The sequence below is a fragment of the Haliotis rufescens genome, unplaced genomic scaffold (assembly GCF_023055435.1).
Source record: "Haliotis rufescens isolate VD_foot unplaced genomic scaffold, xgHalRufe1.0.p SCAF_17, whole genome shotgun sequence".
Classification (NCBI taxonomy): Eukaryota; Metazoa; Mollusca; class Gastropoda; order Lepetellida; family Haliotidae; genus Haliotis; species Haliotis rufescens.
This window is the reverse complement of record NW_025963857.1, coordinates 23,484,174-23,511,986: the sequence shown is the minus strand read 5'-3', so window position 1 is coordinate 23,511,986 and position 27,813 is coordinate 23,484,174. Positions and strand designations below refer to the sequence as shown.

Genomic DNA, 27,813 nt, shown 5'->3' with positions numbered 1-27,813 from the left:
TCCAACAAATATGAACTATTCACTAACACCTGGTGACATCACTGATATTCAGTATACATTTTAGCACAATCTTGCCTTTTACACCCAATGAAATCTGTTTCAACAGATAATCGAGCCTGAATATTCTCTGTCGTTGACGATTTATGTAGTTAAAGGGTCATCATTGAATGATTATTATATCAATATTCAGGCGTTATCTATAAAAATTGAGATATCAAATTTAGTGATGCTCGTATTATCACAAATTCCTTGATAATGAAGTGTACAATTACCAAGATGATATGTTGAAGGTAAGAGAGTTCTCTCAAGAAACGCAGTTGCAAATAAACGCCACAAAACCCTTTTCAGAATCATTCGAAAGCTCTGCTCGAAGCAGAGGCCATTGTACGATTCCGACTATAATGATCACAGCATGTGCGTATGAATGACTATCAGATAGTGGATTCCGGGGTAGAATAGGTCTTCAGCAACCCATGCTTGCCGTAAAAGGTGACTATGCTTGTCGTAAAAGGCGACTAACGGGATCGGGTGGTCAGGCTCGCTGACTTGGTTGATGCATGTCATCGATCCCAATTGGGTGGATCGATGCTAATGATTTTAATCACTGGATTGTCTGGTCCAGACTCGATTATTTACAGACCGCCGTCATATAGCAGTAATATATTGCTGAGTGCAGCGTTAAACAACCAACCAACCAACTAACCAATCAGATAGTGATGATACCTGGCGGTTGCCAAAAAGTAAGCGTATCCTGCCCCATCGGTTCTACCGTCACAAACACATACAAAGACAAGTCAACAAAGACGAGAAAACAAGCTGTTGTTCATATGTCAATCATGTTTTCAGAAGACACTGGTGTACTTTCGGCTTTTAACAGATACTACACACATATAAAGGTGTTGTGAGTATTCATAGTGACAGTCCCTTTGTGAGAAGAAACCAATATATGTCCCTTTCAGTTAGGAAATAAAGCTGTTGTAGTTTATAGTTATTGTGCAGTAAGATAAATAAAATTCGGGGAGAATAATGTAGTATCTGGGGACTTCTGCAGTATATTCAGCAGAAGCTATTTTCTTGTGAGCAGGCTGCTGTATTACACGGAGACGGTTAGCATAGTTGACCTCGTGTGGTACAATGCTACTGCTGTACTGTGGCGAGGCTGTACTTGTATGTTGCATCAGTTTTCTGGTCTCATGTTATGTCGTATCACACAGATGCATTATAATGTCTGATGTATGTTGCTCCCACATCATATATTTACTGGATACACACTTTTCAGACCATTATCGAATATTTACTTAATATAGGTTAAAGTGAGTGAGTGAGTATGGTTTTACGCCACTTTTAGCAATATTCCAGCAATATCACGGCGGGGGACACCAGCAATGGGCTACACACATTGTACCCATGTCGGAAATCGAACCCGTGTCTTCGGCGTAACGAGCGAACGCTTTAACCACTAGGCTACCCGACAAACCCTAAATAATATAGGTTAAACATTGAGTATCGAGGACTGTTTGAAATGCAGTTCGACGATGCCAGAGAGAGTGTGTCTGTTTGCCACCTTTATATACGTTGTCTTGTACTTCCTTAATCGATGTTCATGGATACCAGCTCGCATGTGTACCCGTAGGGTGATAACCTCGGGCCCTTTGATGCGAAAAGAATGCTTACTTTACACCATTAAGCTGAGGTGCGTTACTTACCTGGAAGTGGTCAGCCCAAGGTAAATCAATCACGTATAATTCACAAATGGTATATACAAAGGACGGGGGAAACTGTTCCATCATCTCTTATCTTCACCTGCCGTTGAGACACAGATACGAGTAAAGACCAAACTGCAAGTACTAATTTAAATTTTGCTTGTGATATATATGTATACTTTTAATTTTTGATTCATCTGCTGCGCATCAGGCTGTTTTCAATCTTTATGTTGAGCCAATTCATAAAAGTCCGAATATGTAACATAAGACGTTCTTGTAAATTGAGAAATATATGAATGCGGGTGAAAGCAAAACTGATAACATAATTCACAATGAGTGGTGTGAACTGAATTTACCAGATGAGTAACGATAACATGCTATTTTACCTTTCTTGACAATAATTTTCCCGTTACTCAATAGATACTCAAAATGATGAAGATAGTCGCCGCTCTTGTTGCCTGCCTGGCTGTTACCGCCTTTGCCGAGCCTACCGGTCTGTATGGTGGAATTGGCGGGTTGAAAGGAGGACTGGGCGGAATTGGCTACGGAATGGGTGGATTGTACGGAGGCCTTGGAGGTCTTGGAGGTCTTGGAGGCTATGGAGGTCTATACGGAGGCATGGGAGGTCTATACGGAGGCATGGGAGGTATATACGGAGGCATGGGAGGTCTATACGGAGGCAAATACGGATACGGCATGGGAGGTCTGTACGGAGGACTCGGGGGCTATGGTGGTCTCTACGGAATGGGAGGATACGGAATTGGATTGGGAAAAGGTATTTCACAAAATATGATATCATTTGTTTATCGTATCCTTGAATATACCTCCAGTCTCGTTTGTAAAATTGCATAATTTACCTATGTGGTATTACTATTTTCAGCGACAAAGCTGATGACATTTACAAAACATCTTTAAAACTATTCTCTGCTTTCTCTAATATTTGGTATAGTTTATCATGCAGCTAGTTTCAAGACTTCGTTGTGACTTATCCATACATCCCAACTTTATTCTACTATTTTTTTGTTTCAGGTATCGGCTATTATTGAGTTATTATCACCTGCAGTGTGATGCTGGCTATTTATGTATTTTCTCAAACCAATGGAATTGGTTCAATAAAATCTTGTCATATTTATTTACGCCTTGAAATTTGTTTGAAAATCTTAATCTGAATTGAATGTTCACAATGGAAGAGTGATCTATGTTTCTCCATATTGTAAACTCTGGACATAGTACGTGTTGTCGACCAATATCCAAGCACACTTCAATGATATTGCGTTTTACTGCTAGCTAAGATATCAACTACTGAAATGTGCTATTAAGTTCCTGAGGAAACCGGACATGATGATAAGAGGAGGGATTTTATGCTTGATATATCTCCCACCAAATGTCACTTACCCGAGTTCATGTTTCACGGGAATGTATCATTTGGGCTGCCAGGAAAGGGTTTGATGGCCATTTGAAGTACCATAATATCTGGAATTGGCTGTCTGTATTTCAATTTGCATTTTAAAAACATGCAGCGAAACAAATAAGCAGGCGTGTCAATTTTTGTCAAAGCAGTCATTGACGGTATCAAGGGGTAGACAGTGTGCACTGTATTGAAATGCAAATGTGTGCGCTGTCCTTGAAAATGAGCGAAAGTTGTATTCAGAATACAATCTACATGTTGTTATGGCGCTTTGTATAAATAATATCTGAGCTGCTGCAATAAAACAAACCCGAAAGCCATAGTGATGTAGAGCATCAAAACAAATGTTGCAAGATTCTTACTGCTTTGGTTAGAAGGGAATGCATACAGTTGGAATTTCCATGACAATAACATATCTTTACAGTTTATCAATTACACAAACAAAACGATTGAATTCAAAAATATCTATTAAATACGCTTGTCCGGGTATAGCTTATCAAACTACGAATTATTTGTAATTTCCATCAAACATGTACTTCTTGATTTGATGATGCAATTTAACATTTTGCATACTGCTTATGTAATTAATAGGAGAAATATCTATATAGATATTTAGTTGTGTGTTTACTAACCACCTTCCCTGTAGGCGCTATTTGTAAAATACATATTGATTAAATCGGAGCGCGAATTTGAAGATTCCGAACTGGATTGGTAGGATTGAAGATTACAATGAACAAACAAATAGCTAATATATCCCTATTGTTTGATTACAAAGCAGAAGTGACAATCATTTATCAATACAAAGGAGATTGCATTTGGTAACTGTAGAGAGTGAAATTCAGCGGAATAAATGGTCCATCTTTAAAGCGTGTCATAAGTCTTTATAACAACAACCAGACTGTAAAAACAAGTCGTTTGATCATGTCTATCTTTGAAAACACCTTTGTGTTATACTTTAAGAGCATTTTCTTCTGAAAACACACGTCTTTACTTTTAGATGTACGGTTTTTCTGGGCAACCCTTATATAGTTACACATTGTCAAACTGATTTGCGCGTGTTTTATTCTTGGTAAGAGTTTTGGTCTAAACACGACTTAAAAGAACACAATCATCACTATCACTACTGCTTCATCATGTCAAGGGCATACGTAAAGGGTAGAGACGATTTATATACTTTCTTCTAATGTTTACGACATAAGACTCAGCCGAAGATTAAAACACGTTAACGTGAGTTATTTGCAACAGTGATTAAGTATATATGCAAAAGTATGAATGGCTGAGACATTGTCAAAAGACAACATTCTCCCAATTTGGCACACGATGGAACGGACGGAGGAGCTCATGAAACATCCAACAAATATGAACTATTCACTAACAACTGGTGACATCACTGATATTCAGTATACATTTTAGCACAATCTTGCCTTTTACACCCAATGAAATCTGTTTCAACAGATAATCGAGCCTGAATATTCTCTGTCGTTGACGATTTATGTAGTTAAAGGGTCATCATTGAATGATTATTATATCAATATTCAGGCGTTATCTATAAAAATTGAGATATCAAATTTAGTGATGCTCGTATTATCACAAATTCCTTGATAATGAAGTGTACAATTACCAAGATGATATGTTGAAGGTAAGAGAGTTCTCTCAAGAAACGCAGTTGCAAATAAACGCCACAAAACCCTTTTCAGAATCATTCGAAAGCTCTGCTCGAAGCAGAGGCCATTGTACGATTCCGACTATAATGATCACAGCATGTGCGTATGAATGACTATCAGATAGTGGATTCCGGGGTAGAATAGGTCTTCAGCAACCCATGCTTGCCGTAAAAGGTGACTATGCTTGTCGTAAAAGGCGACTAACGGGATCGGGTGGTCAGGCTCGCTGACTTGGTTGATGCATGTCATCGATCCCAATTGGGTGGATCGATGCTAATGATTTTAATCACTGGATTGTCTGGTCCAGACTCGATTATTTACAGACCGCCGTCATATAGCAGTAATATATTGCTGAGTGCAGCGTTAAACAACCAACCAACCAACTAACCAATCAGATAGTGATGATACCTGGCGGTTGCCAAAAAGTAAGCGTATCCTGCCCCATCGGTTCTACCGTCACAAACACATACAAAGACAAGTCAACAAAGACGAGAAAACAAGCTGTTGTTCATATGTCAATCATGTTTTCAGAAGACACTGGTGTACTTTCGGCTTTTAACAGATACTACACACATATAAAGGTGTTGTGAGTATTCATAGTGACAGTCCCTTTGTGAGAAGAAACCAATATATGTCCCTTTCAGTTAGGAAATAAAGCTGTTGTAGTTTATAGTTATTGTGCAGTAAGATAAATAAAATTCGGGGAGAATAATGTAGTATCTGGGGACTTCTGCAGTATATTCAGCAGAAGCTATTTTCTTGTGAGCAGGCTGCTGTATTACACGGAGACGGTTAGCATAGTTGACCTCGTGTGGTACAGTGCTACTGCTGTACTGTGGCGAGGCTGTACTTGTATGTTGCATCAGTTTTCTGGTCTCATGTTATGTCGTATCACACAGATGCATTATAATGTCTGATGTATGTTGCTCCCACATCATATATTTACTGGATACACACTTTTCAGACCATTATCGAATATTTACTTAATATAGGTTAAAGTGAGTGAGTGAGTATGGTTTTACGCCACTTTTAGCAATATTCCAGCAATATCACGGCGGGGGACACCAGCAATGGGCTACACACATTGTACCCATGTCGGAAATCGAACCCGTGTCTTCGGCGTAACGAGCGAACGCTTTAACCACTAGGCTACCCGACCGCCCCTAAATAATATAGGTTAAACATTGAGTATCGAGGACTGTTTGAAATGCAGTTCGACGATGCCAGAGAGAGTGTGTCTGTCTGCCACCTTTATATACGTTGTCTTGTACTTCCTTAATCGATGTTCATGGATACCAGCTCGCATGTGTACCCGTAGGGTGATAACCTCGGGCCCTTTGATGCGAAAAGAATGCTTACTTTACACCATTAAGCTGAGGTGCGTTACTTACCTGGAAGTGGCCAGCCCAAGGTAAATCAATCACGTATAATTCACAAATGGTATATATAAAGGACGGGGGAAACTGTTCCATCATCTCTTATCTTCACCTGCCGTTGAGACACAGATACGAGTAAAGACCAAACTGCAAGTACTAATTTAAATTTTGCTTGTGATATATATGTATACTTTTAATTTTTGATTCATCTGCTGCGCATCAGGCTGTTTTCAATCTTTATATTGAGCCAATTCATAAAAGTCCGAATATGTAACATAAGACGTTCTTGTAAATTGAGAAATATATGAATGCGGGTGAAAGCAAAACTGATAACATAATTCACAATGAGTGGTGTGAACTGAATTTACCAGATGAGTAACGATAACATGCTATTTTACCTTTCTTGACAATAATTTTCCCGTTACTCAATAGATACTCAAAATGATGAAGATAGTCGCCGCTCTTGTTGCCTGCCTGGCTGTTACCGCCTTTGCCGAGCCTACCGGTCTGTATGGTGGAATTGGCGGGTTGAAAGGAGGACTGGGCGGAATTGGCTACGGAATGGGTGGATTGTACGGAGGCCTTGGAGGTCTTGGAGGTCTTGGAGGCTATGGAGGTCTATACGGAGGCATGGGAGGTCTATACGGAGGCATGGGAGGTATATACGGAGGCATGGGAGGTCTATACGGAGGCAAATACGGATACGGCATGGGAGGTCTGTACGGAGGACTCGGGGGCTATGGTGGTCTCTACGGAATGGGAGGATACGGAATTGGATTGGGAAAAGGTATTTCACAAAATATGATATCATTTGTTTATCGTATCCTTAAATATACCTCCAGTCTCGTTTGTAAAATTGCATAATTTACCTATGTGGTATTACTATTTTCAGCGACAAAGCTGATGACATTTACAAAACATCTTTAAAACTATTCTCTGCTTTCTCTAATATTTGGTATAGTTTATCATGCAGCTAGTTTCAAGACTTCGTTGTGACTTATCCATACATCCCAACTTTATTCTACTATTTTTTTGTTTCAGGTATCGGCTATTATTGAGTTATTATCACCTGCAGTGTGATGCTGGCTATTTATGTATTTTCTCAAACCAATGGAATTGGTTCAATAAAATCTTGTCATATTTATTTACGCCTTGAAATTTGTTTGAAAATCTTAATCTGAATTGAATGTTCACAATGGAAGAGTGATCTATGTTTCTCCATATTGTAAACTCTGGACATAGTACGTGTTGTCGACCAATATCCAAGCACACTTCAATGATATTGCGTTTTACTGCTAGCTAAGATATCAACTACTGAAATGTGCTATTAAGTTCCTGAGGAAACCGGACATGATGATAAGAGGAGGGATTTTATGCTTGATATATCTCCCACCAAATGTCACTTACCCGAGTTCATGTTTCACGGGAATGTATCATTTGGGCTGCCAGGAAAGGGTTTGATGGCCATTTGAAGTACCATAATATCTGGAATTGGCTGTCTGTATTTCAATTTGCATTTTAAAAACATGCAGCGAAACAAATAAGCAGGCGTGTCAATTTTTGTCAAAGCAGTCATTGACGGTATCAAGGGGTAGACAGTGTGCACTGTATTGAAATGCAAATGTGTGCGCTGTCCTTGAAAATGAGCGAAAGTTGTATTCAGAATACAATCTACATGTTGTTATGGCGCTTTGTATAAATAATATCTGAGCTGCTGCAATAAAACAAACCCGAAAGCCATAGTGATGTAGAGCATCAAAACAAATGTTGCAAGATTCTTACTGCTTTGGTTAGAAGGGAATGCATACAGTTGGAATTTCCATGACAATAACATATCTTTACAGTTTATCAATTACACAAACAAAACGATTGAATTCAAAAATATCTATTAAATACGCTTGTCCGGGTATAGCTTATCAAACTACGAATTATTTGTAATTTCCATCAAACATGTACTTCTTGATTTGATGATGCAATTTAACATTTTGCATACTGCTTATGTAATTAATAGGAGAAATATCTATATAGATATTTAGTTGTGTGTTTACTAACCACCTTCCCTGTAGGCGCTATTTGTAAAATACATATTGATTAAATCAGAGCGCGAATTTGAAGATTCCGAACTGGATTGGTAGGATTGAAGATTACAATGAACAAACAAATAGCTAATATATCCCTATTGTTTGATTACAAAGCAGAAGTGACAATCATTTATCAATACAAAGGAGATTGCATTTGGTAACTGTAGAGAGTGAAATTCAGCGGAATAAATGGTCCAACTTTAAAGCGTGTCATAAGTCTTTATAACAACAACCAGACTGTAAAAACAAGTCGTTTGATCATGTCTATCTTTGAAAACACCTTTGTGTTATACTTTAAGAGCATTTTCTTCTGAAAACACACGTCTTTACTTTTAGATGTACGGTTTTTCTGGGCAACCCTTATATAGTTACACATTGTCAAACTGATTTGCGCGTGTTTTATTCTTGGTAAGAGTTTTGGTCTAAACACGACTTAAAAGAACACAATCATCACTATCACTACTGCTTCATCATGTCAAGGGCATACATAAAGGGTAGAGACGATTTATATACTTTCTTCTAATGTTTACGACATAAGACTCAGCCGAAGATTAAAACACGTTAACGTGAGTTATTTGCAACAGTGATTAAGTATATATGCAAAAGTATGAATGGCTGAGACATTGTCAAAAGACAACATTCTCCCAATTTGGCACACGATGGAACGGACGGAGGAGCTCATGAAACATCCAACAAATATGAACTATTCACTAACACCTGGTGACATCACTGATATTCAGTATACATTTTAGCACAATCTTGCCTTTTACACCCAATGAAATCTGTTTCAACAGATAATCGAGCCTGAATATTCTCTGTCGTTGACGATTTATGTAGTTAAAGGGTCATCATTGAATGATTATTATATCAATATTCAGGCGTTATCTATAAAAATTGAGATATCAAATTTAGTGATGCTCGTATTATCACAAATTCCTTGATAATGAAGTGTACAATTACCAAGATGATATGTTGAAGGTAAGAGAGTTCTCTCAAGAAACGCAGTTGCAAATAAACGCCACAAAACCCTTTTCAGAATCATTCGAAAGCTCTGCTCGAAGCAGAGGCCATTGTACGATTCCGACTATAATGATCACAAGCATGTGCGTATGAATGACTATCAGATAGTGGATTCCGGGGTAGAATAGGTCTTCAGCAACCCATGCTTGCCGTAAAAGGTGACTATGCTTGTCGTAAAAGGCGACTAACGGGATCGGGTGGTCAGGCTCGCTGACTTGGTTGATGCATGTCATCGATCCCAATTGGGTGGATCGATGCTAATGATTTTAATCACTGGATTGTCTGGTCCAGACTCGATTATTTACAGACCGCCGTCATATAGCAGTAATATATTGCTGAGTGCAGCGTTAAACAACCAACCAACCAACTAACCAATCAGATAGTGATGATACCTGGCGGTTGCCAAAAAGTAAGCGTATCCTGCCCCATCGGTTCTACCGTCACAAACACATACAAAGACAAGTCAACAAAGACGAGAAAACAAGCTGTTGTTCATATGTCAATCATGTTTTCAGAAGACACTGGTGTACTTTCGGCTTTTAACAGATACTACACACATATAAAGGTGTTGTGAGTATTCATAGTGACAGTCCCTTTGTGAGAAGAAACCAATATATGTCCCTTTCAGTTAGGAAATAAAGCTGTTGTAGTTTATAGTTATTGTGCAGTAAGATAAATAAAATTCGGGGAGAATAATGTAGTATCTGGGGACTTCTGCAGTATATTCAGCAGAAGCTATTTTCTTGTGAGCAGGCTGCTGTATTACACGGAGACGGTTAGCATAGTTGACCTCGTGTGGTACAGTGCTACTGCTGTACTGTGGCGAGGCTGTACTTGTATGTTGCATCAGTTTTCTGGTCTCATGTTATGTCGTATCACACAGATGCATTATAATGTCTGATGTATGTTGCTCCCACATCATATATTTACTGGATACACACTTTTCAGACCATTATCGAATATTTACTTAATATAGGTTAAAGTGAGTGAGTGAGTATGGTTTTACGCCACTTTTAGCAATATTCCAGCAATATCACGGCGGGGGACACCAGCAATGGGCTACACACATTGTACCCATGTCGGAAATCGAACCCGTGTCTTCGGCGTAACGAGCGAACGCTTTAACCACTAGGCTACCCGACCGCCCCTAAATAATATAGGTTAAACATTGAGTATCGAGGACTGTTTGAAATGCAGTTCGACGATGCCAGAGAGAGTGTGTCTGTTTGCCACCTTTATATACGTTGTCTTGTACTTCCTTAATCGATGTTCATGGATACCAGCTCGCATGTGTACCCGTAGGGTGATAACCTCGGGCCCTTTGATGCGAAAAGAATGCTTACTTTACACCATTAAGCTGAGGTGCGTTACTTACCTGGAAGTGGTCAGCCCAAGGTAAATCAATCACGTATTATTCACAAATGGTATATATAAAGGACGGGGGAAACTGTTCCATCATCTCTTATCTTCACCTGCCGTTGAGACACAGATACGAGTAAAGACCAAACTGCAAGTACTAATTTAAATTTTGCTTGTGATATATATGTATACTTTTAATTTTTGATTCATCTGCTGCGCATCAGGCTGTTTTCAATCTTTATGTTGAGCCAATTCATAAAAGTCCGAATATGTAACATAAGACGTTCTTGTAAATTGAGAAATATATGAATGCGGGTGAAAGCAAAACTGATAACATAATTCACAATGAGTGGTGTGAACTGAATTTACCAGATGAGTAACGATAACATGCTATTTTACCTTTCTTGACAATAATTTTCCCGTTACTCAATAGATACTCAAAATGATGAAGATAGTCGCCGCTCTTGTTGCCTGCCTGGCTGTTACCGCCTTTGCCGAGCCTACCGGTCTGTATGGTGGAATTGGCGGGTTGAAAGGAGGACTGGGCGGAATTGGCTACGGAATGGGTGGATTGTACGGAGGCCTTGGAGGTCTTGGAGGCTATGGAGGTCTATACGGAGGCATGGGAGGTCTATACGGAGGCATGGGAGGTATATACGGAGGCATGGGAGGTCTATACGGAGGCAAATACGGATACGGCATGGGAGGTCTGTACGGAGGACTCGGGGGCTATGGTGGTCTCTACGGAATGGGAGGATACGGAATTGGATTGGGAAAAGGTATTTCACAAAATATGATATCATTTGTTTATCGTATCCTTGAATATACCTCCAGTCTCGTTTGTAAAATTGCATAATTTACCTATGTGGTATTACTATTTTCAGCGACAAAGCTGATGACATTTACAAAACATCTTTAAAACTATTCTCTGCTTTCTCTAATATTTGGTATAGTTTATCACGCAGCTAGTTTCAAGACTTCGTTGTGACTTATCCATACATCCCAACTTTATTCTACTATTTTTTTGTTTCAGGTATCGGCTATTATTGAGTTATTATCACCTGCAGTGTGATGCTGGCTATTTATGTATTTTCTCAAACCAATGGAATTGGTTCAATAAAATCTTGTCATATTTATTTACGCCTTGAAATTTGTTTGAAAATCTTAATCTGAATTGAATGTTCACAATGGAAGAGTGATCTATGTTTCTCCATATTGTAAACTCTGGACATAGTACGTGTTGTCGACCAATATCCAAGCACACTTCAATGATATTGCGTTTTACTGCTAGCTAAGATATCAACTACTGAAATGTGCTATTAAGTTCCTGAGGAAACCGGACATGATGATAAGAGGAGGGATTTTATGCTTGATATATCTCCCACCAAATGTCACTTACCCGAGTTCATGTTTCACGGGAATGTATCATTTGGGCTGCCAGGAAAGGGTTTGATGGCCATTTGAAGTACCATAATATCTGGAATTGGCTGTCTGTATTTCAATTTGCATTTTAAAAACATGCAGCGAAACAAATAAGCAGGCGTGTCAATTTTTGTCAAAGCAGTCATTGACGGTATCAAGGGGTAGACAGTGTGCACTGTATTGAAATGCAAATGTGTGCGCTGTCCTTGAAAATGAGCGAAAGTTGTATTCAGAATACAATCTACATGTTGTTATGGCGCTTTGTATAAATAATATCTGAGCTGCTGCAATAAAACAAACCCGAAAGCCATAGTGATGTAGAGCATCAAAACAAATGTTGCAAGATTCTTACTGCTTTGGTTAGAAGGGAATGCATACAGTTGGAATTTCCATGACAATAACATATCTTTACAGTTTATCAATTACACAAACAAAACGATTGAATTCAAAAGTATCTATTAAATACGCTTGTCCGGGTATAGCTTATCAAACTACGAATTATTTGTAATTTCCATCAAACATGTACTTCTTGATTTGATGATGCAATTTAACATTTTGCATACTGCTTATGTAATTAATAGGAGAAATATCTATATAGATATTTAGTTGTGTGTTTACTAACCACCTTCCCTGTAGGCGCTATTTGTAAAATACATATTGATTAAATCAGAGCGCGAATTTGAAGATTCCGAACTGGATTGGTAGGATTGAAGATTACAATGAACAAACAAATAGCTAATATATCCCTATTGTTTGATTACAAAGCAGAAGTGACAATCATTTATCAATACAAAGGAGATTGCATTTGGTAACTGTAGAGAGTGAAATTCAGCGGAATAAATGGTCCAACTTTAAAGCGTGTCATAAGTCTTTATAACAACAACCAGACTGTAAAAACAAGTCGTTTGATCATGTCTATCTTTGAAAACACCTTTGTGTTATACTTTAAGAGCATTTTCTTCTGAAAACACACGTCTTTACTTTTAGATGTACGGTTTTTCTGGGCAACCCTTATATAGTTACACATTGTCAAACTGATTTGCGCGTGTTTTATTCTTGGTAAGAGTTTTGGTCTAAACACGACTTAAAAGAACACAATCATCACTATCACTACTGCTTCATCATGTCAAGGGCATACATAAAGGGTAGAGACGATTTATATACTTTCTTCTAATGTTTACGACATAAGACTCAGCCGAAGATTAAAACACGTTAACGTGAGTTATTTGCAACAGTGATTAAGTATATATGCAAAAGTATGAATGGCTGAGACATTGTCAAAAGACAACATTCTCCCAATTTGGCACACGATGGAACGGACGGAGGAGCTCATGAAACATCCAACAAATATGAACTATTCACTAACACCTGGTGACATCACTGATATTCAGTATACATTTTAGCACAATCTTGCCTTTTACACCCAATGAAATCTGTTTCAACAGATAATCGAGCCTGAATATTCTCTGTCGTTGACGATTTATGTAGTTAAAGGGTCATCATTGAATGATTATTATATCAATATTCAGGCGTTATCTATAAAAGTTGAGATATCAAATTTAGTGATGCTCGTATAATCACAAATTCCTTGATAATGAAGTGTACAATTATCAAGATGATATGTTGAAGATAAGAGAGTTCTCTCAAGAAACGCAGTTGCAAATAAACGCCACAAAACCCTTTTCAGAATCATTCGAAAGCTCTGCTCGAAGCAGAGGCCATTGTACGATTCCGACTATAATGATCACAAGCATGTGCGTATGAATGACTATCAGATAGTGGATTCCGGGGTAGAATATATAGGTCTTCAGCAACCCATGCTTGCCGTAAAAGGTGACTATGCTTGTCGTAAAAGGCGACTAACGGGATCGGGTGGTCAGGCTCGCTGACTTGGTTGATGCATGTCATCGATCCCAATTGGGTGGATCGATGCTAATGATTTTAATCACTGGATTGTCTGGTCCAGACTCGATTATTTACAGACCGCCGTCATATAGCAGTAATATATTGCTGAGTGCAGCGTTAAACAACCAACCAACCAACTAACCAACCAGATAGTGATGATACCTGGCGGTTGCCAAAAAGTAAGCGTATCCTGCCCCATCGGTTCTACCGTCACAAACACATACAAAGACAAGTCAACAAAGACGAGAAAACAAGCTGTTGTTCATATGTCAATCATGTTTTCAGAAGACACTGGTGTACTTTCGGCTTTTAACAGATACTACACACATATAAAGGTGTTGTGAGTATTCATAGTGACAGTCCCTTTGTGAGAAGAAACCAATATATGTCCCTTTCAGTTAGGAAATAAAGCTGTTGTAGTTTATAGTTATTGTGCAGTAAGATAAATAAAATTCGGGGAGAATAACGTAGTATCTGGGGACTTCTGCAGTATATTCAGCAGAAGCTATTTTCTTGTGAGCAGGCTGCTGTATTACACGGAGACGGTTAGCATAGTTGACCTCGTGTGGTACAGTGCTACTGCTGTACTGTGGCGAGGCTGTACTGGTGTGTTGCATCAGTTTTCTGGTCTCATGTTATGTCGTATCACACAGATGCATTATAATGTCTGATGTATGTTGCTCCCACATCATATATTTACTGGATACACACTTTTCAGACCATTATCGAATATTTACTTAATATAGGTTAAAGTGAGTGAGTGAGTATGGTTTTACGCCACTTTTAGCAATATTCCAGCAATATCACGGCGGGGGACACCAGCAATGGGCTACACACATTGTACCCATGTCGGAAATCGAACCCGTGTCTTCGGCGTAACGAGCGAACGCTTTAACCACTAGGCTACCCGACCGCCCCTAAATAATATAGGTTAAACATTGAGTATCGAGGACTGTTTGAAATGCAGCTCGACGATGCCAGAGAGAGTGTGTCTGTTTGCCACCTTTATATACGTTGTCTTGTACTTCCTTAATCGATGTTCATGGATACCAGCTCGCATGTGTACCCGTAGGGTGATAACCTCGGGCCCTTTGATGCGAAAAGAATGCTTACTTAACACCATTAAGCTGAGGTGCGTTACTTACCTGGAAGTGGTCAGCCCAAGGTAAATCAATCACGTATAATTCACAAATGGTATATATAAAGGACGGGGGAAACTGTTCCATCATCTCTTATCTTCACCTGCCGTTGAGACACAGATACGAGTAAAGACCAAACTGCAAGTACTAATTTAAATTTTGCTTGTGATATATATGTATACTTTTAATTTTTGATTCATCTGCTGCGCATCAGGCTGTTTTCAATCTTTATGTTGAGCCAATTCATAAAAGTCCGAATATGTAACATAAGACGTTCTTGTAAATTGAGAAATATATGAATGCGGGTGAAAGCAAAACTGATAACATAATTCACAATGAGTGGTGTGAACTGAATTTACCAGATGAGTAACGATAACATGCTATTTTACCTTTCTTGACAATAATTTTCCCGTTACTCAATAGATACTCAAAATGATGAAGATAGTCACCGCTCTTGTTGCCTGCCTGGCTGTTACCGCCTTTGCCGAGCCTACCGGTCTGTATGGTGGAATTGGCGGGTTGAAAGGAGGACTGGGCGGAATTGGCTACGGAATGGGTGGATTGTACGGAGGCCTTGGAGGTCTTGGAGGCTATGGAGGTCTATACGGAGGCATGGGAGGTCTATACGGAGGCATGGGAGGTATATACGGAGGCATGGGAGGTCTATACGGAGGCAAATACGGATACGGCATGGGAGGTCTGTACGGAGGACTCGGGGGCTATGGTGGTCTCTACGGAATGGGAGGATACGGAATTGGATTGGGAAAAGGTATTTCACAAAATATGATATCATTTGTTTATCGTATCCGTAAATATACCTCCAGTCTCGTTTGCAAAATTGCATAATTTACCTATGTGGTATTACTATTTTCAGCGACAAAGCTGATGACATTTACAAAACATCTTTAAAACTATTCTCTGCTTTCTCTAATATTTGGTATAGTTTATCATGCAGCTAGTTTCAAGACTTCGTTGTGACTTATCCATACATCCCAACTTTATTCTACTATTTTTTTGTTTCAGGTATCGGCTATTATTGAGTTATTATCACCTGCAGTGTGATGCTGGCTATTTATGTATTTTCTCAAACCAATGGAATTGGTTCAATAAAATCTTGTCATATTTATTTACGCCTTGAAATTTGTTTGAAAATCTTAATCTGAATTGAATGTTCACAATGGAAGAGTGATCTATGTTTCTCCATATTGTAAACTCTGGACATAGTACGTGTTGTCGACCAATATCCAAGCACACTTCAATGATATTGCGTTTTACTGCTAGCTAAGATATCAACTACTGAAATGTGCTATTAAGTTCCTGAGGAAACCGGACATGATGATAAGAGGAGGGATTTTATGCTTGATATATCTCCCACCAAATGTCACTTACCCGAGTTCATGTTTCACGGGAATGTATCATTTGGGCTGCCAGGAAAGGGTTTGATGGCCATTTGAAGTACCATAATATCTGGAATTGGCTGTCTGTATTTCAATTTGCATTTTAAAAACATGCAGCGAAACAAATAAGCAGGCGTGTCAATTTTTGTCAAAGCAGTCATTGACGGTATCAAGGGGTAGACAGTGTGCACTGTATTGAAATGCAAATGTGTGCGCTGTCCTTGAAAATGAGCGAAAGTTGTATTCAGAATACAATCTACATGTTGTTATGGCGCTTTGTATAAATAATATCTGAGCTGCTGCAATAAAACAAACCCGAAAGCCATAGTGATGTAGAGCATCAAAACAAATGTTGCAAGATTCTTACTGCTTTGGTTAGAAGGGAATGCATACAGTTGGAATTTCCATGACAATAACATATCTTTACAGTTTATCAATTACACAAACAAAACGATTGAATTCAAAAGTATCTATTAAATACGCTTGTCCGGGTATAGCTTATCAAACTACGAATTATTTGTAATTTCCATCAAACATGTACTTCTTGATTTGATGATGCAATTTAACATTTTGCATACTGCTTATGTAATTAATAGGAGAAGTATCTATATAGATATTTAGTTGTGTGTTTACTAACCACCTTCCCTGTAGGCGCTATTTGTAAAATACATATTGATTAAATCAGAGCGCGAATTTGAAGATTCCGAACTGGATTGGTAGGATTGAAGATTACAATGAACAAACAAATAGCTAATATATCCCTTTTGTTTGATTACAAAGCAGAAGTGACAATCATTTATCAATACAAAGGAGATTGCATTTGGTAACTGTAGAGAGTGAAATTCAGCGGAATAAATGGTCCAACTTTAAAGCGTGTCATAAGTCTTTATAACAACAACCAGACTGTAAAAACAAGTCGTTTGATCATGTCTATCTTTGAAAACACCTTTGTGTTATACTTTAAGAGCATTTTCTTCTGAAAACACACGTCTTTACTTTTAGATGTACGGTTTTTCTGGGCAACCCTTATATAGTTACACATTGTCAAACTGATTTGCGCGTGTTTTATTCTTGGTAAGAGTTTTGGTCTAAACACGACTTAAAAGAACACAATCATCACTATCACTACTGCTTCATCATGTCAAGGGCATACGTAAAGGGTAGAGACGATTTATATACTTTCTTCTAATGTTTACGACCTAAGACTCAGCCGAAGATTAAAACACGTTAACGTGAGTTATTTGCAACAGTGATTAAGTATATATGCAAAAGTATGAATGGCTGAGACATTGTCAAAAGACAACATTCTCCCAATTTGGCACACGATGGAACGGACGGAGGAGCTCATGAAACATCCAACAAATATGAACTATTCACTAACACCTGGTGACATCACTGATATTCAGTATACATTTTAGCACAATCTTGCCTTTTACACCCAATGAAATCTGTTTCAACAGATAATCGAGCCTGAATATTCTCTGTCGTTGACGATTTATGTAGTTAAAGGGTCATCATTGAATGATTATTATATCAATATTCAGGCGTTATCTATAAAAGTTGAGATATCAAATTTAGTGATGCTCGTATAATCACAAATTCCTTGATAATGAAGTGTACAATTATCAAGATGATATGTTGAAGATAAGAGAGTTCTCTCAAGAAACGCAGTTGCAAATAAACGCCACAAAACCCTTTTCAGAATCATTCGAAAGCTCTGCTCGAAGCAGAGGCCATTGTACGATTCCGACTATAATGATCACAAGCATGTGCGTATGAATGACTATCAGATAGTGGATTCCGGGGTAGAATATATAGGTCTTCAGCAACCCATGCTTGCCGTAAAAGGTGACTATGCTTGTCGTAAAAGGCGACTAACGGGATCGGGTGGTCAGGCTCGCTGACTTGGTTGATGCATGTCATCGATCCCAATTGGGTGGATCGATGCTAATGATTTTAATCACTGGATTGTCTGGTCCAGACTCGATTATTTACAGACCGCCGTCATATAGCAGTAATATATTGCTGAGTGCAGCGTTAAACAACCAACCAACCAACTAACCAACCAGATAGTGATGATACCTGGCGGTTGCCAAAAAGTAAGCGTATCCTGCCCCATCGGTTCTACCGTCACAAACACATACAAAGACAAGTCAACAAAGACGAGAAAACAAGCTGTTGTTCATATGTCAATCATGTTTTCAGAAGACACTGGTGTACTTTCGGCTTTTAACAGATACTACACACATATAAAGGTGTTGTGAGTATTCATAGTGACAGTCCCTTTGTGAGAAGAAACCAATATATGTCCCTTTCAGTTAGGAAATAAAGCTGTTGTAGTTTATAGTTATTGTGCAGTAAGATAAATAAAATTCGGGGAGAATAACGTAGTATCTGGGGACTTCTGCAGTATATTCAGCAGAAGCTATTTTCTTGTGAGCAGGCTGCTGTATTACACGGAAACGGTTAGCATAGTTGACCTCGTGTGGTACAGTGCTACTGCTGTACTGTGGCGAGGCTGTACTGGTGTGTTGCATCAGTTTTCTGGTCTCATGTTATGTCGTATCACACAGATGCATTATAATGTCTGATGTATGTTGCTCCCACATCATATATTTACTGGATACACACTTTTCAGACCATTATCGAATATTTACTTAATATAGGTTAAAGTGAGTGAGTGAGTATGGTTTTACGCCACTTTTAGCAATATTCCAGCAATATCACGGCGGGGGACACCAGCAATGGGCTACACACATTGTACCCATGTCGGAAATCGAACCCGTGTCTTCGGCGTAACGAGCGAACGCTTTAACCACTAGGCTACCCGACCGCCCCTAAATAATATAGGTTAAACATTGAGTATCGAGGACTGTTTGAAATGCAGCTCGACGATGCCAGAGAGAGTGTGTCTGTTTGCCACCTTTATATACGTTGTCTTGTACTTCCTTAATCGATGTTCATGGATACCAGCTCGCATGTGTACCCGTAGGGTGATAACCTCGGGCCCTTTGATGCGAAAAGAATGCTTACTTAACACCATTAAGCTGAGGTGCGTTACTTACCTGGAAGTGGTCAGCCCAAGGTAAATCAATCACGTATAATTCACAAATGGTATATATAAAGGACGGGGGAAACTGTTCCATCATCTCTTATCTTCACCTGCCGTTGAGACACAGATACGAGTAAAGACCAAACTGCAAGTACTAATTTAAATTTTGCTTGTGATATATATGTATACTTTTAATTTTTGATTCATCTGCTGCGCATCAGGCTGTTTTCAATCTTTATGTTGAGCCAATTCATAAAAGTCCGAATATGTAACATAAGACGTTCTTGTAAATTGAGAAATATATGAATGCGGGTGAAAGCAAAACTGATAACATAATTCACAATGAGTGGTGTGAACTGAATTTACCAGATGAGTAACGATAACATGCTATTTTACCTTTCTTGACAATAATTTTCCCGTTACTCAATAGATACTCAAAATGATGAAGATAGTCGCCGCTCTTGTTGCCTGCCTGGCTGTTACCGCCTTTGCCGAGCCTACCGGTCTGTATGGTGGAATTGGCGGGTTGAAAGGAGGACTGGGCGGAATTGGCTACGGAATGGGTGGATTGTACGGAGGCCTTGGAGGTCTTGGAGGCTATGGAGGTCTATACGGAGGCATGGGAGGTCTATACGGAGGCATGGGAGGTATATACGGAGGCATGGGAGGTCTATACGGAGGCAAATACGGATACGGCATGGGAGGTCTGTACGGAGGACTCGGGGGCTATGGTGGTCTCTACGGAATGGGAGGATACGGAATTGGATTGGGAAAAGGTATTTCACAAAATATGATATCATTTGTTTATCGTATCCGTAAATATACCTCCAGTCTCGTTTGCAAAATTGCATAATTTACCTATGTGGTATTACTATTTTCAGCGACAAAGCTGATGACATTTACAAAACATCTTTAAAACTATTCTCTGCTTTCTCTAATATTTGGTATAGTTTATCATGCAGCTAGTTTCAAGACTTCGTTGTGACTTATCCATACATCCCAACTTTATTCTACTATTTTTTTGTTTCAGGTATCGGCTATTATTGAGTTATTATCACCTGCAGTGTGATGCTGGCTATTTATGTATTTTCTCAAACCAATGGAATTGGTTCAATAAAATCTTGTCATATTTATTTACGCCTTGAAATTTGTTTGAAAATCTTAATCTGAATTGAATGTTCACAATGGAAGAGTGATCTATGTTTCTCCATATTGTAAACTCTGGACATAGTACGTGTTGTCGACCAATATCCAAGCACACTTCAATGATATTGCGTTTTACTGCTAGCTAAGATATCAACTACTGAAATGTGCTATTAAGTTCCTGAGGAAACCGGACATGATGATAAGAGGAGGGATTTTATGCTTGATATATCTCCCACCAAATGTCACTTACCCGAGTTCATGTTTCACGGGAATGTATCATTTGGGCTGCCAGGAAAGGGTTTGATGGCCATTTGAAGTACCATAATATCTGGAATTGGCTGTCTGTATTTCAATTTGCATTTTAAAAACATGCAGCGAAACAAATAAGCAGGCGTGTCAATTTTTGTCAAAGCAGTCATTGACGGTATCAAGGGGTAGACAGTGTGCACTGTATTGAAATGCAAATGTGTGCGCTGTCCTTGAAAATGAGCGAAAGTTGTATTCAGAATACAATCTACATGTTGTTATGGCGCTTTGTATAAATAATATCTGAGCTGCTGCAATAAAACAAACCCGAAAGCCATAGTGATGTAGAGCATCAAAACAAATGTTGCAAGATTCTTACTGCTTTGGTTAGAAGGGAATGCATACAGTTGGAATTTCCATGACAATAACATATCTTTACAGTTTATCAATTACACAAACAAAACGATTGAATTCAAAAGTATCTATTAAATACGCTTGTCCGGGTATAGCTTATCAAACTACGAATTATTTGTAATTTCCATCAAACATGTACTTCTTGATTTGATGATGCAATTTAACATTTTGCATACTGCTTATGTAATTAATAGGAGAAGTATCTATATAGATATTTAGTTGTGTGTTTACTAACCACCTTCCCTGTAGGCGCTATTTGTAAAATACATATTGATTAAATCAGAGCGCGAATTTGAAGATTCCGAACTGGATTGGTAGGATTGAAGATTACAATGAACAAACAAATAGCTAATATATCCCTTTTGTTTGATTACAAAGCAGAAGTGACAATCATTTATCAATACAAAGGAGATTGCATTTGGTAACTGTAGAGAGTGAAATTCAGCGGAATAAATGGTCCAACTTTAAAGCGTGTCATAAGTCTTTATAACAACAACCAGACTGTAAAAACAAGTCGTTTGATCATGTCTATCTTTGAAAACACCTTTGTGTTATACTTTAAGAGCATTTTCTTCTGAAAACACACGTCTTTACTTTTAGATGTACGGTTTTTCTGGGCAACCCTTATATAGTTACACATTGTCAAACTGATTTGCGCGTGTTTTATTCTTGGTAAGAGTTTTGGTCTAAACACGACTTAAAAGAACACAATCATCACTATCACTACTGCTTCATCATGTCAAGGGCATACGTAAAGGGTAGAGACGATTTATATACTTTCTTCTAATGTTTACGACCTAAGACTCAGCCGAAGATTAAAACACGTTAACGTGAGTTATTTGCAACAGTGATTAAGTATATATGCAAAAGTATGAATGGCTGAGACATTGTCAAAAGACAACATTCTCCCAATTTGGCACACGATGGAACGGACGGAGGAGCTCATGAAACATCCAACAAATATGAACTATTCACTAACACCTGGTGACATCACTGATATTCAGTATACATTTTAGCACAATCTTGCCTTTTACACCCAATGAAATCTGTTTCAACAGATAATCGAGCCTGAATATTCTCTGTCGTTGACGATTTATGTAGCTAAAGGGTCATCATTGAATGATTATTATATCAATATTCAGGCGTTATCTATAAAAGTTGAGATATCAAATTTAGTGATGCTCGTATAATCACAAATTCCTTGATAATGAAGTGTACAATTATCAAGATGATATGTTGAAGATAAGAGAGTTCTCTCAAGAAACGCAGTTGCAAATAAACGCCACAAAACCCTTTTCAGAATCATTCGAAAGCTCTGCTCGAAGCAGAGGCCATTGTACGATTCCGACTATAATGATCACAAGCATGTGCGTATGAATGACTATCAGATAGTGGATTCCGGGGTAGAATATATAGGTCTTCAGCAACCCATGCTTGCCGTAAAAGGTGACTATGCTTGTCGTAAAAGGCGACTAACGGGATCGGGTGGTCAGGCTCGCTGACTTGGTTGATGCATGTCATCGATCCCAATTGGGTGGATCGATGCTAATGATTTTAATCACTGGATTGTCTGGTCCAGACTCGATTATTTACAGACCGCCGTCATATAGCAGTAATATATTGCTGAGTGCAGCGTTAAACAACCAACCAACCAACTAACCAACCAGATAGTGATGATACCTGGCGGTTGCCAAAAAGTAAGCGTATCCTGCCCCATCGGTTCTACCGTCACAAACACATACAAAGACAAGTCAACAAAGACGAGAAAACAAGCTGTTGTTCATATGTCAATCATGTTTTCAGAAGACACTGGTGTACTTTCGGCTTTTAACAGATACTACACACATATAAAGGTGTTGTGAGTATTCATAGTGACAGTCCCTTTGTGAGAAGAAACCAATATATGTCCCTTTCAGTTAGGAAATAAAGCTGTTGTAGTTTATAGTTATTGTGCAGTAAGATAAATAAAATTCGGGGAGAATAACGTAGTATCTGGGGACTTCTGCAGTATATTCAGCAGAAGCTATTTTCTTGTGAGCAGGCTGCTGTATTACACGGAAACGGTTAGCATAGTTGACCTCGTGTGGTACAGTGCTACTGCTGTACTGTGGCGAGGCTGTACTGGTGTGTTGCGTCAGTTTTCTGGTCTCATGTTATGTCGTATCACACAGATGCATTATAATGTCTGATGTATGTTGCTCCCACATCATATATTTACTGGATACACACTTTTCAGACCATTATCGAATATTTACTTAATATAGGTTAAAGTGAGTGAGTGAGTATGGTTTTACGCCACTTTTAGCAATATTCCAGCAATATCACGGCGGGGGACACCAGCAATGGGCTACACACATTGTACCCATGTCGGAAATCGAACCCGTGTCTTCGGCGTAACGAGCGAACGCTTTAACCACTAGGCTACCCGACCGCCCCTAAATAATATAGGTTAAACATTGAGTATCGAGGACTGTTTGAAATGCAGTTCGACGATGCCAGAGAGAGTGTGTCTGTTTGCCACCTTTATATACGTTGTCTTGTACTTCCTTAATCGATGTTCATGGATACCAGCTCGCATGTGTACCCGTAGGGTGATAACCTCGGGCCCTTTGATGCGAAAAGAATGCTTACTTTACACCATTAAGCTGAGGTGCGTTACTTACCTGGAAGTGGTCAGCCCAAGGTAAATCAATCACGTATAATTCACAAATGGTATATATAAAGGACGGGGGAAACTGTTCCATCATCTCTTATCTTCACCTGCCGTTGAGACACAGATACGAGTAAAGACCAAACTGCAAGTACTAATTTAAATTTTGCTTGTGATATATATGTATACTTTTAATTTTTGATTCATCTGCTGCGCATCAGGCTGTTTTCAATCTTTATGTTGAGCCAATTCATAAAAGTCCGAATATGTAACATAAGACGTTCTTGTAAATTGAGAAATATATGAATGCGGGTGAAAGCAAAACTGATAACATAATTCACAATGAGTGGTGTGAACTGAATTTACCAGATGAGTAACGATAACATGCTATTTTACCTTTCTTGACAATAATTTTCCCGTTACTCAATAGATACTCAAAATGATGAAGATAGTCGCCGCTCTTGTTGCCTGCCTGGCTGTTACCGCCTTTGCCGAGCCTACCGGTCTGTATGGTGGAATTGGCGGGTTGAAAGGAGGACTGGGCGGAATTGGCTACGGAATGGGTGGATTGTACGGAGGCCTTGGAGGTCTTGGAGGCTATGGAGGTCTATACGGAGGCATGGGAGGTCTATACGGAGGCATGGGAGGTATATACGGAGGCATGGGAGGTCTATACGGAGGCAAATACGGATACGGCATGGGAGGTCTGTACGGAGGACTCGGGGGCTATGGTGGTCTCTACGGAATGGGAGGATACGGAATTGGATTGGGAAAAGGTATTTCACAAAATATGATATCATTTGTTTATCGTATCCGTAAATATACCTCCAGTCTCGTTTGCAAAATTGCATAATTTACCTATGTGGTATTACTATTTTCAGCGACAAAGCTGATGACATTTACAAAACATCTTTAAAACTATTCTCTGCTTTCTCTAATATTTGGTATAGTTTATCATGCAGCTAGTTTCAAGACTTCGTTGTGACTTATCCATACATCCCAACTTTATTCTACTATTTTTTTGTTTCAGGTATCGGCTATTATTGAGTTATTATCACCTGCAGTGTGATGCTGGCTATTTATGTATTTTCTCAAACCAATGGAATTGGTTCAATAAAATCTTGTCATATTTATTTACGCCTTGAAATTTGTTTGAAAATCTTAATCTGAATTGAATGTTCACAATGGAAGAGTGATCTATGTTTCTCTATATTGTAAACTCTGGACATAGTACGTGTTGTCGACCAATATCCAAGCACACTTCAATGATATTGCGTTTTACTGCTAGCTAAGATATCAACTACTGAAATGTGCTATTAAGTTCCTGAGGAAACCGGACATGATGATAAGAGGAGGGATTTTATGCTTGATATATCTCCCACCAAATGTCACTTACCCGAGTTCATGTTTCACGGGAATGTATCATTTGGGCTGCCAGGAAAGGGTTTGATGGCCATTTGAAGTACCATAATATCTGGAATTGGCTGTCTGTATTTCAATTTGCATTTTAAAAACATGCAGCGAAACAAATAAGCAGGCGTGTCAATTTTTGTCAAAGCAGTCATTGACGGTATCAAGGGGTAGACAGTGTGCACTGTATTGAAATGCAAATGTGTGCGCTGTCCTTGAAAATGAGCGAAAGTTGTATTCAGAATACAATCTACATGTTGTTATGGCGCTTTGTATAAATAATATCTGAGCTGCTGCAATAAAACAAACCCGAAAGCCATAGTGATGTAGAGCATCAAAACAAATGTTGCAAGATTCTTACTGCTTTGGTTAGAAGGGAATGCATACAGTTGGAATTTCCATGACAATAACATATCTTTACAGTTTATCAATTACACAAACAAAACGATTGAATTCAAAAGTATCTATTAAATACGCTTGTCCGGGTATAGCTTATCAAACTACGAATTATTTGTAATTTCCATCAAACATGTACTTCTTGATTTGATGATGCAATTTAACATTTTGCATACTGCTTATGTAATTAATAGGAGAAGTATCTATATAGATATTTAGTTGTGTGTTTACTAACCACCTTCCCTGTAGGCGCTATTTGTAAAATACATATTGATTAAATCAGAGCGCGAATTTGAAGATTCCGAACTGGATTGGTAGGATTGAAGATTACAATGAACAAACAAATAGCTAATATATCCCTTTTGTTTGATTACAAAGCAGAAGTGACAATCATTTATCAATACAAAGGAGATTGCATTTGGTAACTGTAGAGAGTGAAATTCAGCGGAATAAATGGTCCAACTTTAAAGCGTGTCATAAGTCTTTATAACAACAACCAGACTGTAAAAACAAGTCGTTTGATCATGTCTATCTTTGAAAACACCTTTGTGTTATACTTTAAGAGCATTTTCTTCTGAAAACACACGTCTTTACTTTTAGATGTACGGTTTTTCTGGGCAACCCTTATATAGTTACACATTGTCAAACTGATTTGCGCGTGTTTTATTCTTGGTAAGAGTTTTGGTCTAAACACGACTTAAAAGAACACAATCATCACTATCACTACTGCTTCATCATGTCAAGGGCATACGTAAAGGGTAGAGACGATTTATATACTTTCTTCTAATGTTTACGACCTAAGACTCAGCCGAAGATTAAAACACGTTAACGTGAGTTATTTGCAACAGTGATTAAGTATATATGCAAAAGTATGAATGGCTGAGACATTGTCAAAAGACAACATTCTCCCAATTTGGCACACGATGGAACGGACGGAGGAGCTCATGAAACATCCAACAAATATGAACTATTCACTAACACCTGGTGACATCACTGATATTCAGTATACATTTTAGCACAATCTTGCCTTTTACACCCAATGAAATCTGTTTCAACAGATAATCGAGCCTGAATATTCTCTGTCGTTGACGATTTATGTAGCTAAAGGGTCATCATTGAATGATTATTATATCAATATTCAGGCGTTATCTATAAAAGTTGAGATATCAAATTTAGTGATGCTCGTATAATCACAAATTCCTTGATAATGAAGTGTACAATTATCAAGATGATATGTTGAAGATAAGAGAGTTCTCTCAAGAAACGCAGTTGCAAATAAACGCCACAAAACCCTTTTCAGAATCATTCGAAAGCTCTGCTCGAAGCAGAGGCCATTGTACGATTCCGACTATAATGATCACAAGCATGTGCGTATGAATGACTATCAGATAGTGGATTCCGGGGTAGAATATATAGGTCTTCAGCAACCCATGCTTGCCGTAAAAGGTGACTATGCTTGTCGTAAAAGGCGACTAACGGGATCGGGTGGTCAGGCTCGCTGACTTGGTTGATGCATGTCATCGATCCCAATTGGGTGGATCGATGCTAATGATTTTAATCACTGGATTGTCTGGTCCAGACTCGATTATTTACAGACCGCCGTCATATAGCAGTAATATATTGCTGAGTGCAGCGTTAAACAACCAACCAACCAACTAACCAACCAGATAGTGATGATACCTGGCGGTTGCCAAAAAGTAAGCGTATCCTGCCCCATCGGTTCTACCGTCACAAACACATACAAAGACAAGTCAACAAAGACGAGAAAACAAGCTGTTGTTCATATGTCAATCATGTTTTCAGAAGACACTGGTGTACTTTCGGCTTTTAACAGATACTACACACATATAAAGGTGTTGTGAGTATTCATAGTGACAGTCCCTTTGTGAGAAGAAACCAATATATGTCCCTTTCAGTTAGGAAATAAAGCTGTTGTAGTTTATAGTTATTGTGCAGTAAGATAAATAAAATTCGGGGAGAATAACGTAGTATCTGGGGACTTCTGCAGTATATTCAGCAGAAGCT

The 27,813-nt window shown here is 38.7% G+C and overlaps 4 protein-coding genes across 4 annotated transcripts; all 4 read left to right on the top strand.

Annotated features, from left to right (window-relative positions):
- Window positions 1-1,836: 1,836 nt before the first annotated feature.
- LOC125381085 (acanthoscurrin-1-like) lies at window positions 1,837-2,815 on the top strand. Its single transcript, XM_048397282.1, has 2 exons — window positions 1,837-2,478; window positions 2,733-2,815. Exons 1-2 carry the CDS (start codon window positions 2,133-2,135, stop codon window positions 2,747-2,749), a joined length of 363 nt encoding a protein of 120 aa, XP_048253239.1. The 5' UTR covers window positions 1,837-2,132; the 3' UTR covers window positions 2,750-2,815.
- A 3,610-nt stretch (window positions 2,816-6,425) lies between these two features.
- LOC125381083 (acanthoscurrin-1-like) lies at window positions 6,426-7,275 on the top strand. The gene is made up of 2 exons (XM_048397280.1): window positions 6,426-6,938; window positions 7,193-7,275. Exons 1-2 carry the CDS (start codon window positions 6,593-6,595, stop codon window positions 7,207-7,209), a joined length of 363 nt encoding a protein of 120 aa, XP_048253237.1. The 5' UTR covers window positions 6,426-6,592; the 3' UTR covers window positions 7,210-7,275.
- Window positions 7,276-10,748: 3,473 nt separating this feature from the next.
- On the top strand, window positions 10,749-11,727 carry LOC125381084 (ctenidin-1-like). The gene is made up of 2 exons (XM_048397281.1): window positions 10,749-11,390; window positions 11,645-11,727. The coding sequence occupies exons 1-2, from the start codon at window positions 11,054-11,056 to the stop codon at window positions 11,659-11,661; spliced, it is 354 nt and encodes a 117-aa protein (XP_048253238.1). The 5' UTR covers window positions 10,749-11,053; the 3' UTR covers window positions 11,662-11,727.
- Window positions 11,728-15,509: 3,782 nt separating this feature from the next.
- LOC125381062 (acanthoscurrin-1-like) lies at window positions 15,510-16,183 on the top strand. The gene is made up of 2 exons (XM_048397244.1): window positions 15,510-15,846; window positions 16,101-16,183. The coding sequence occupies exons 1-2, from the start codon at window positions 15,510-15,512 to the stop codon at window positions 16,115-16,117; spliced, it is 354 nt and encodes a 117-aa protein (XP_048253201.1). The 3' UTR covers window positions 16,118-16,183.
- The last annotated feature ends 11,630 nt before the right edge of the window (window positions 16,184-27,813 follow it).

Bases quoted from the DNA above. Each gene is read 5' to 3' on its own strand.
- LOC125381084 (XM_048397281.1), top strand. From the start codon at position 11,054: ATGATGAAGATAGTCGCCGCTCTTGTTGCCTGCCTGGCTGTTACCGCC.
- LOC125381062 (XM_048397244.1), top strand. From the start codon at position 15,510: ATGATGAAGATAGTCACCGCTCTTGTTGCCTGCCTGGCTGTTACCGCC.
- LOC125381085 (XM_048397282.1), top strand. From the start codon at position 2,133: ATGATGAAGATAGTCGCCGCTCTTGTTGCCTGCCTGGCTGTTACCGCC.
- LOC125381083 (XM_048397280.1), top strand. From the start codon at position 6,593: ATGATGAAGATAGTCGCCGCTCTTGTTGCCTGCCTGGCTGTTACCGCC.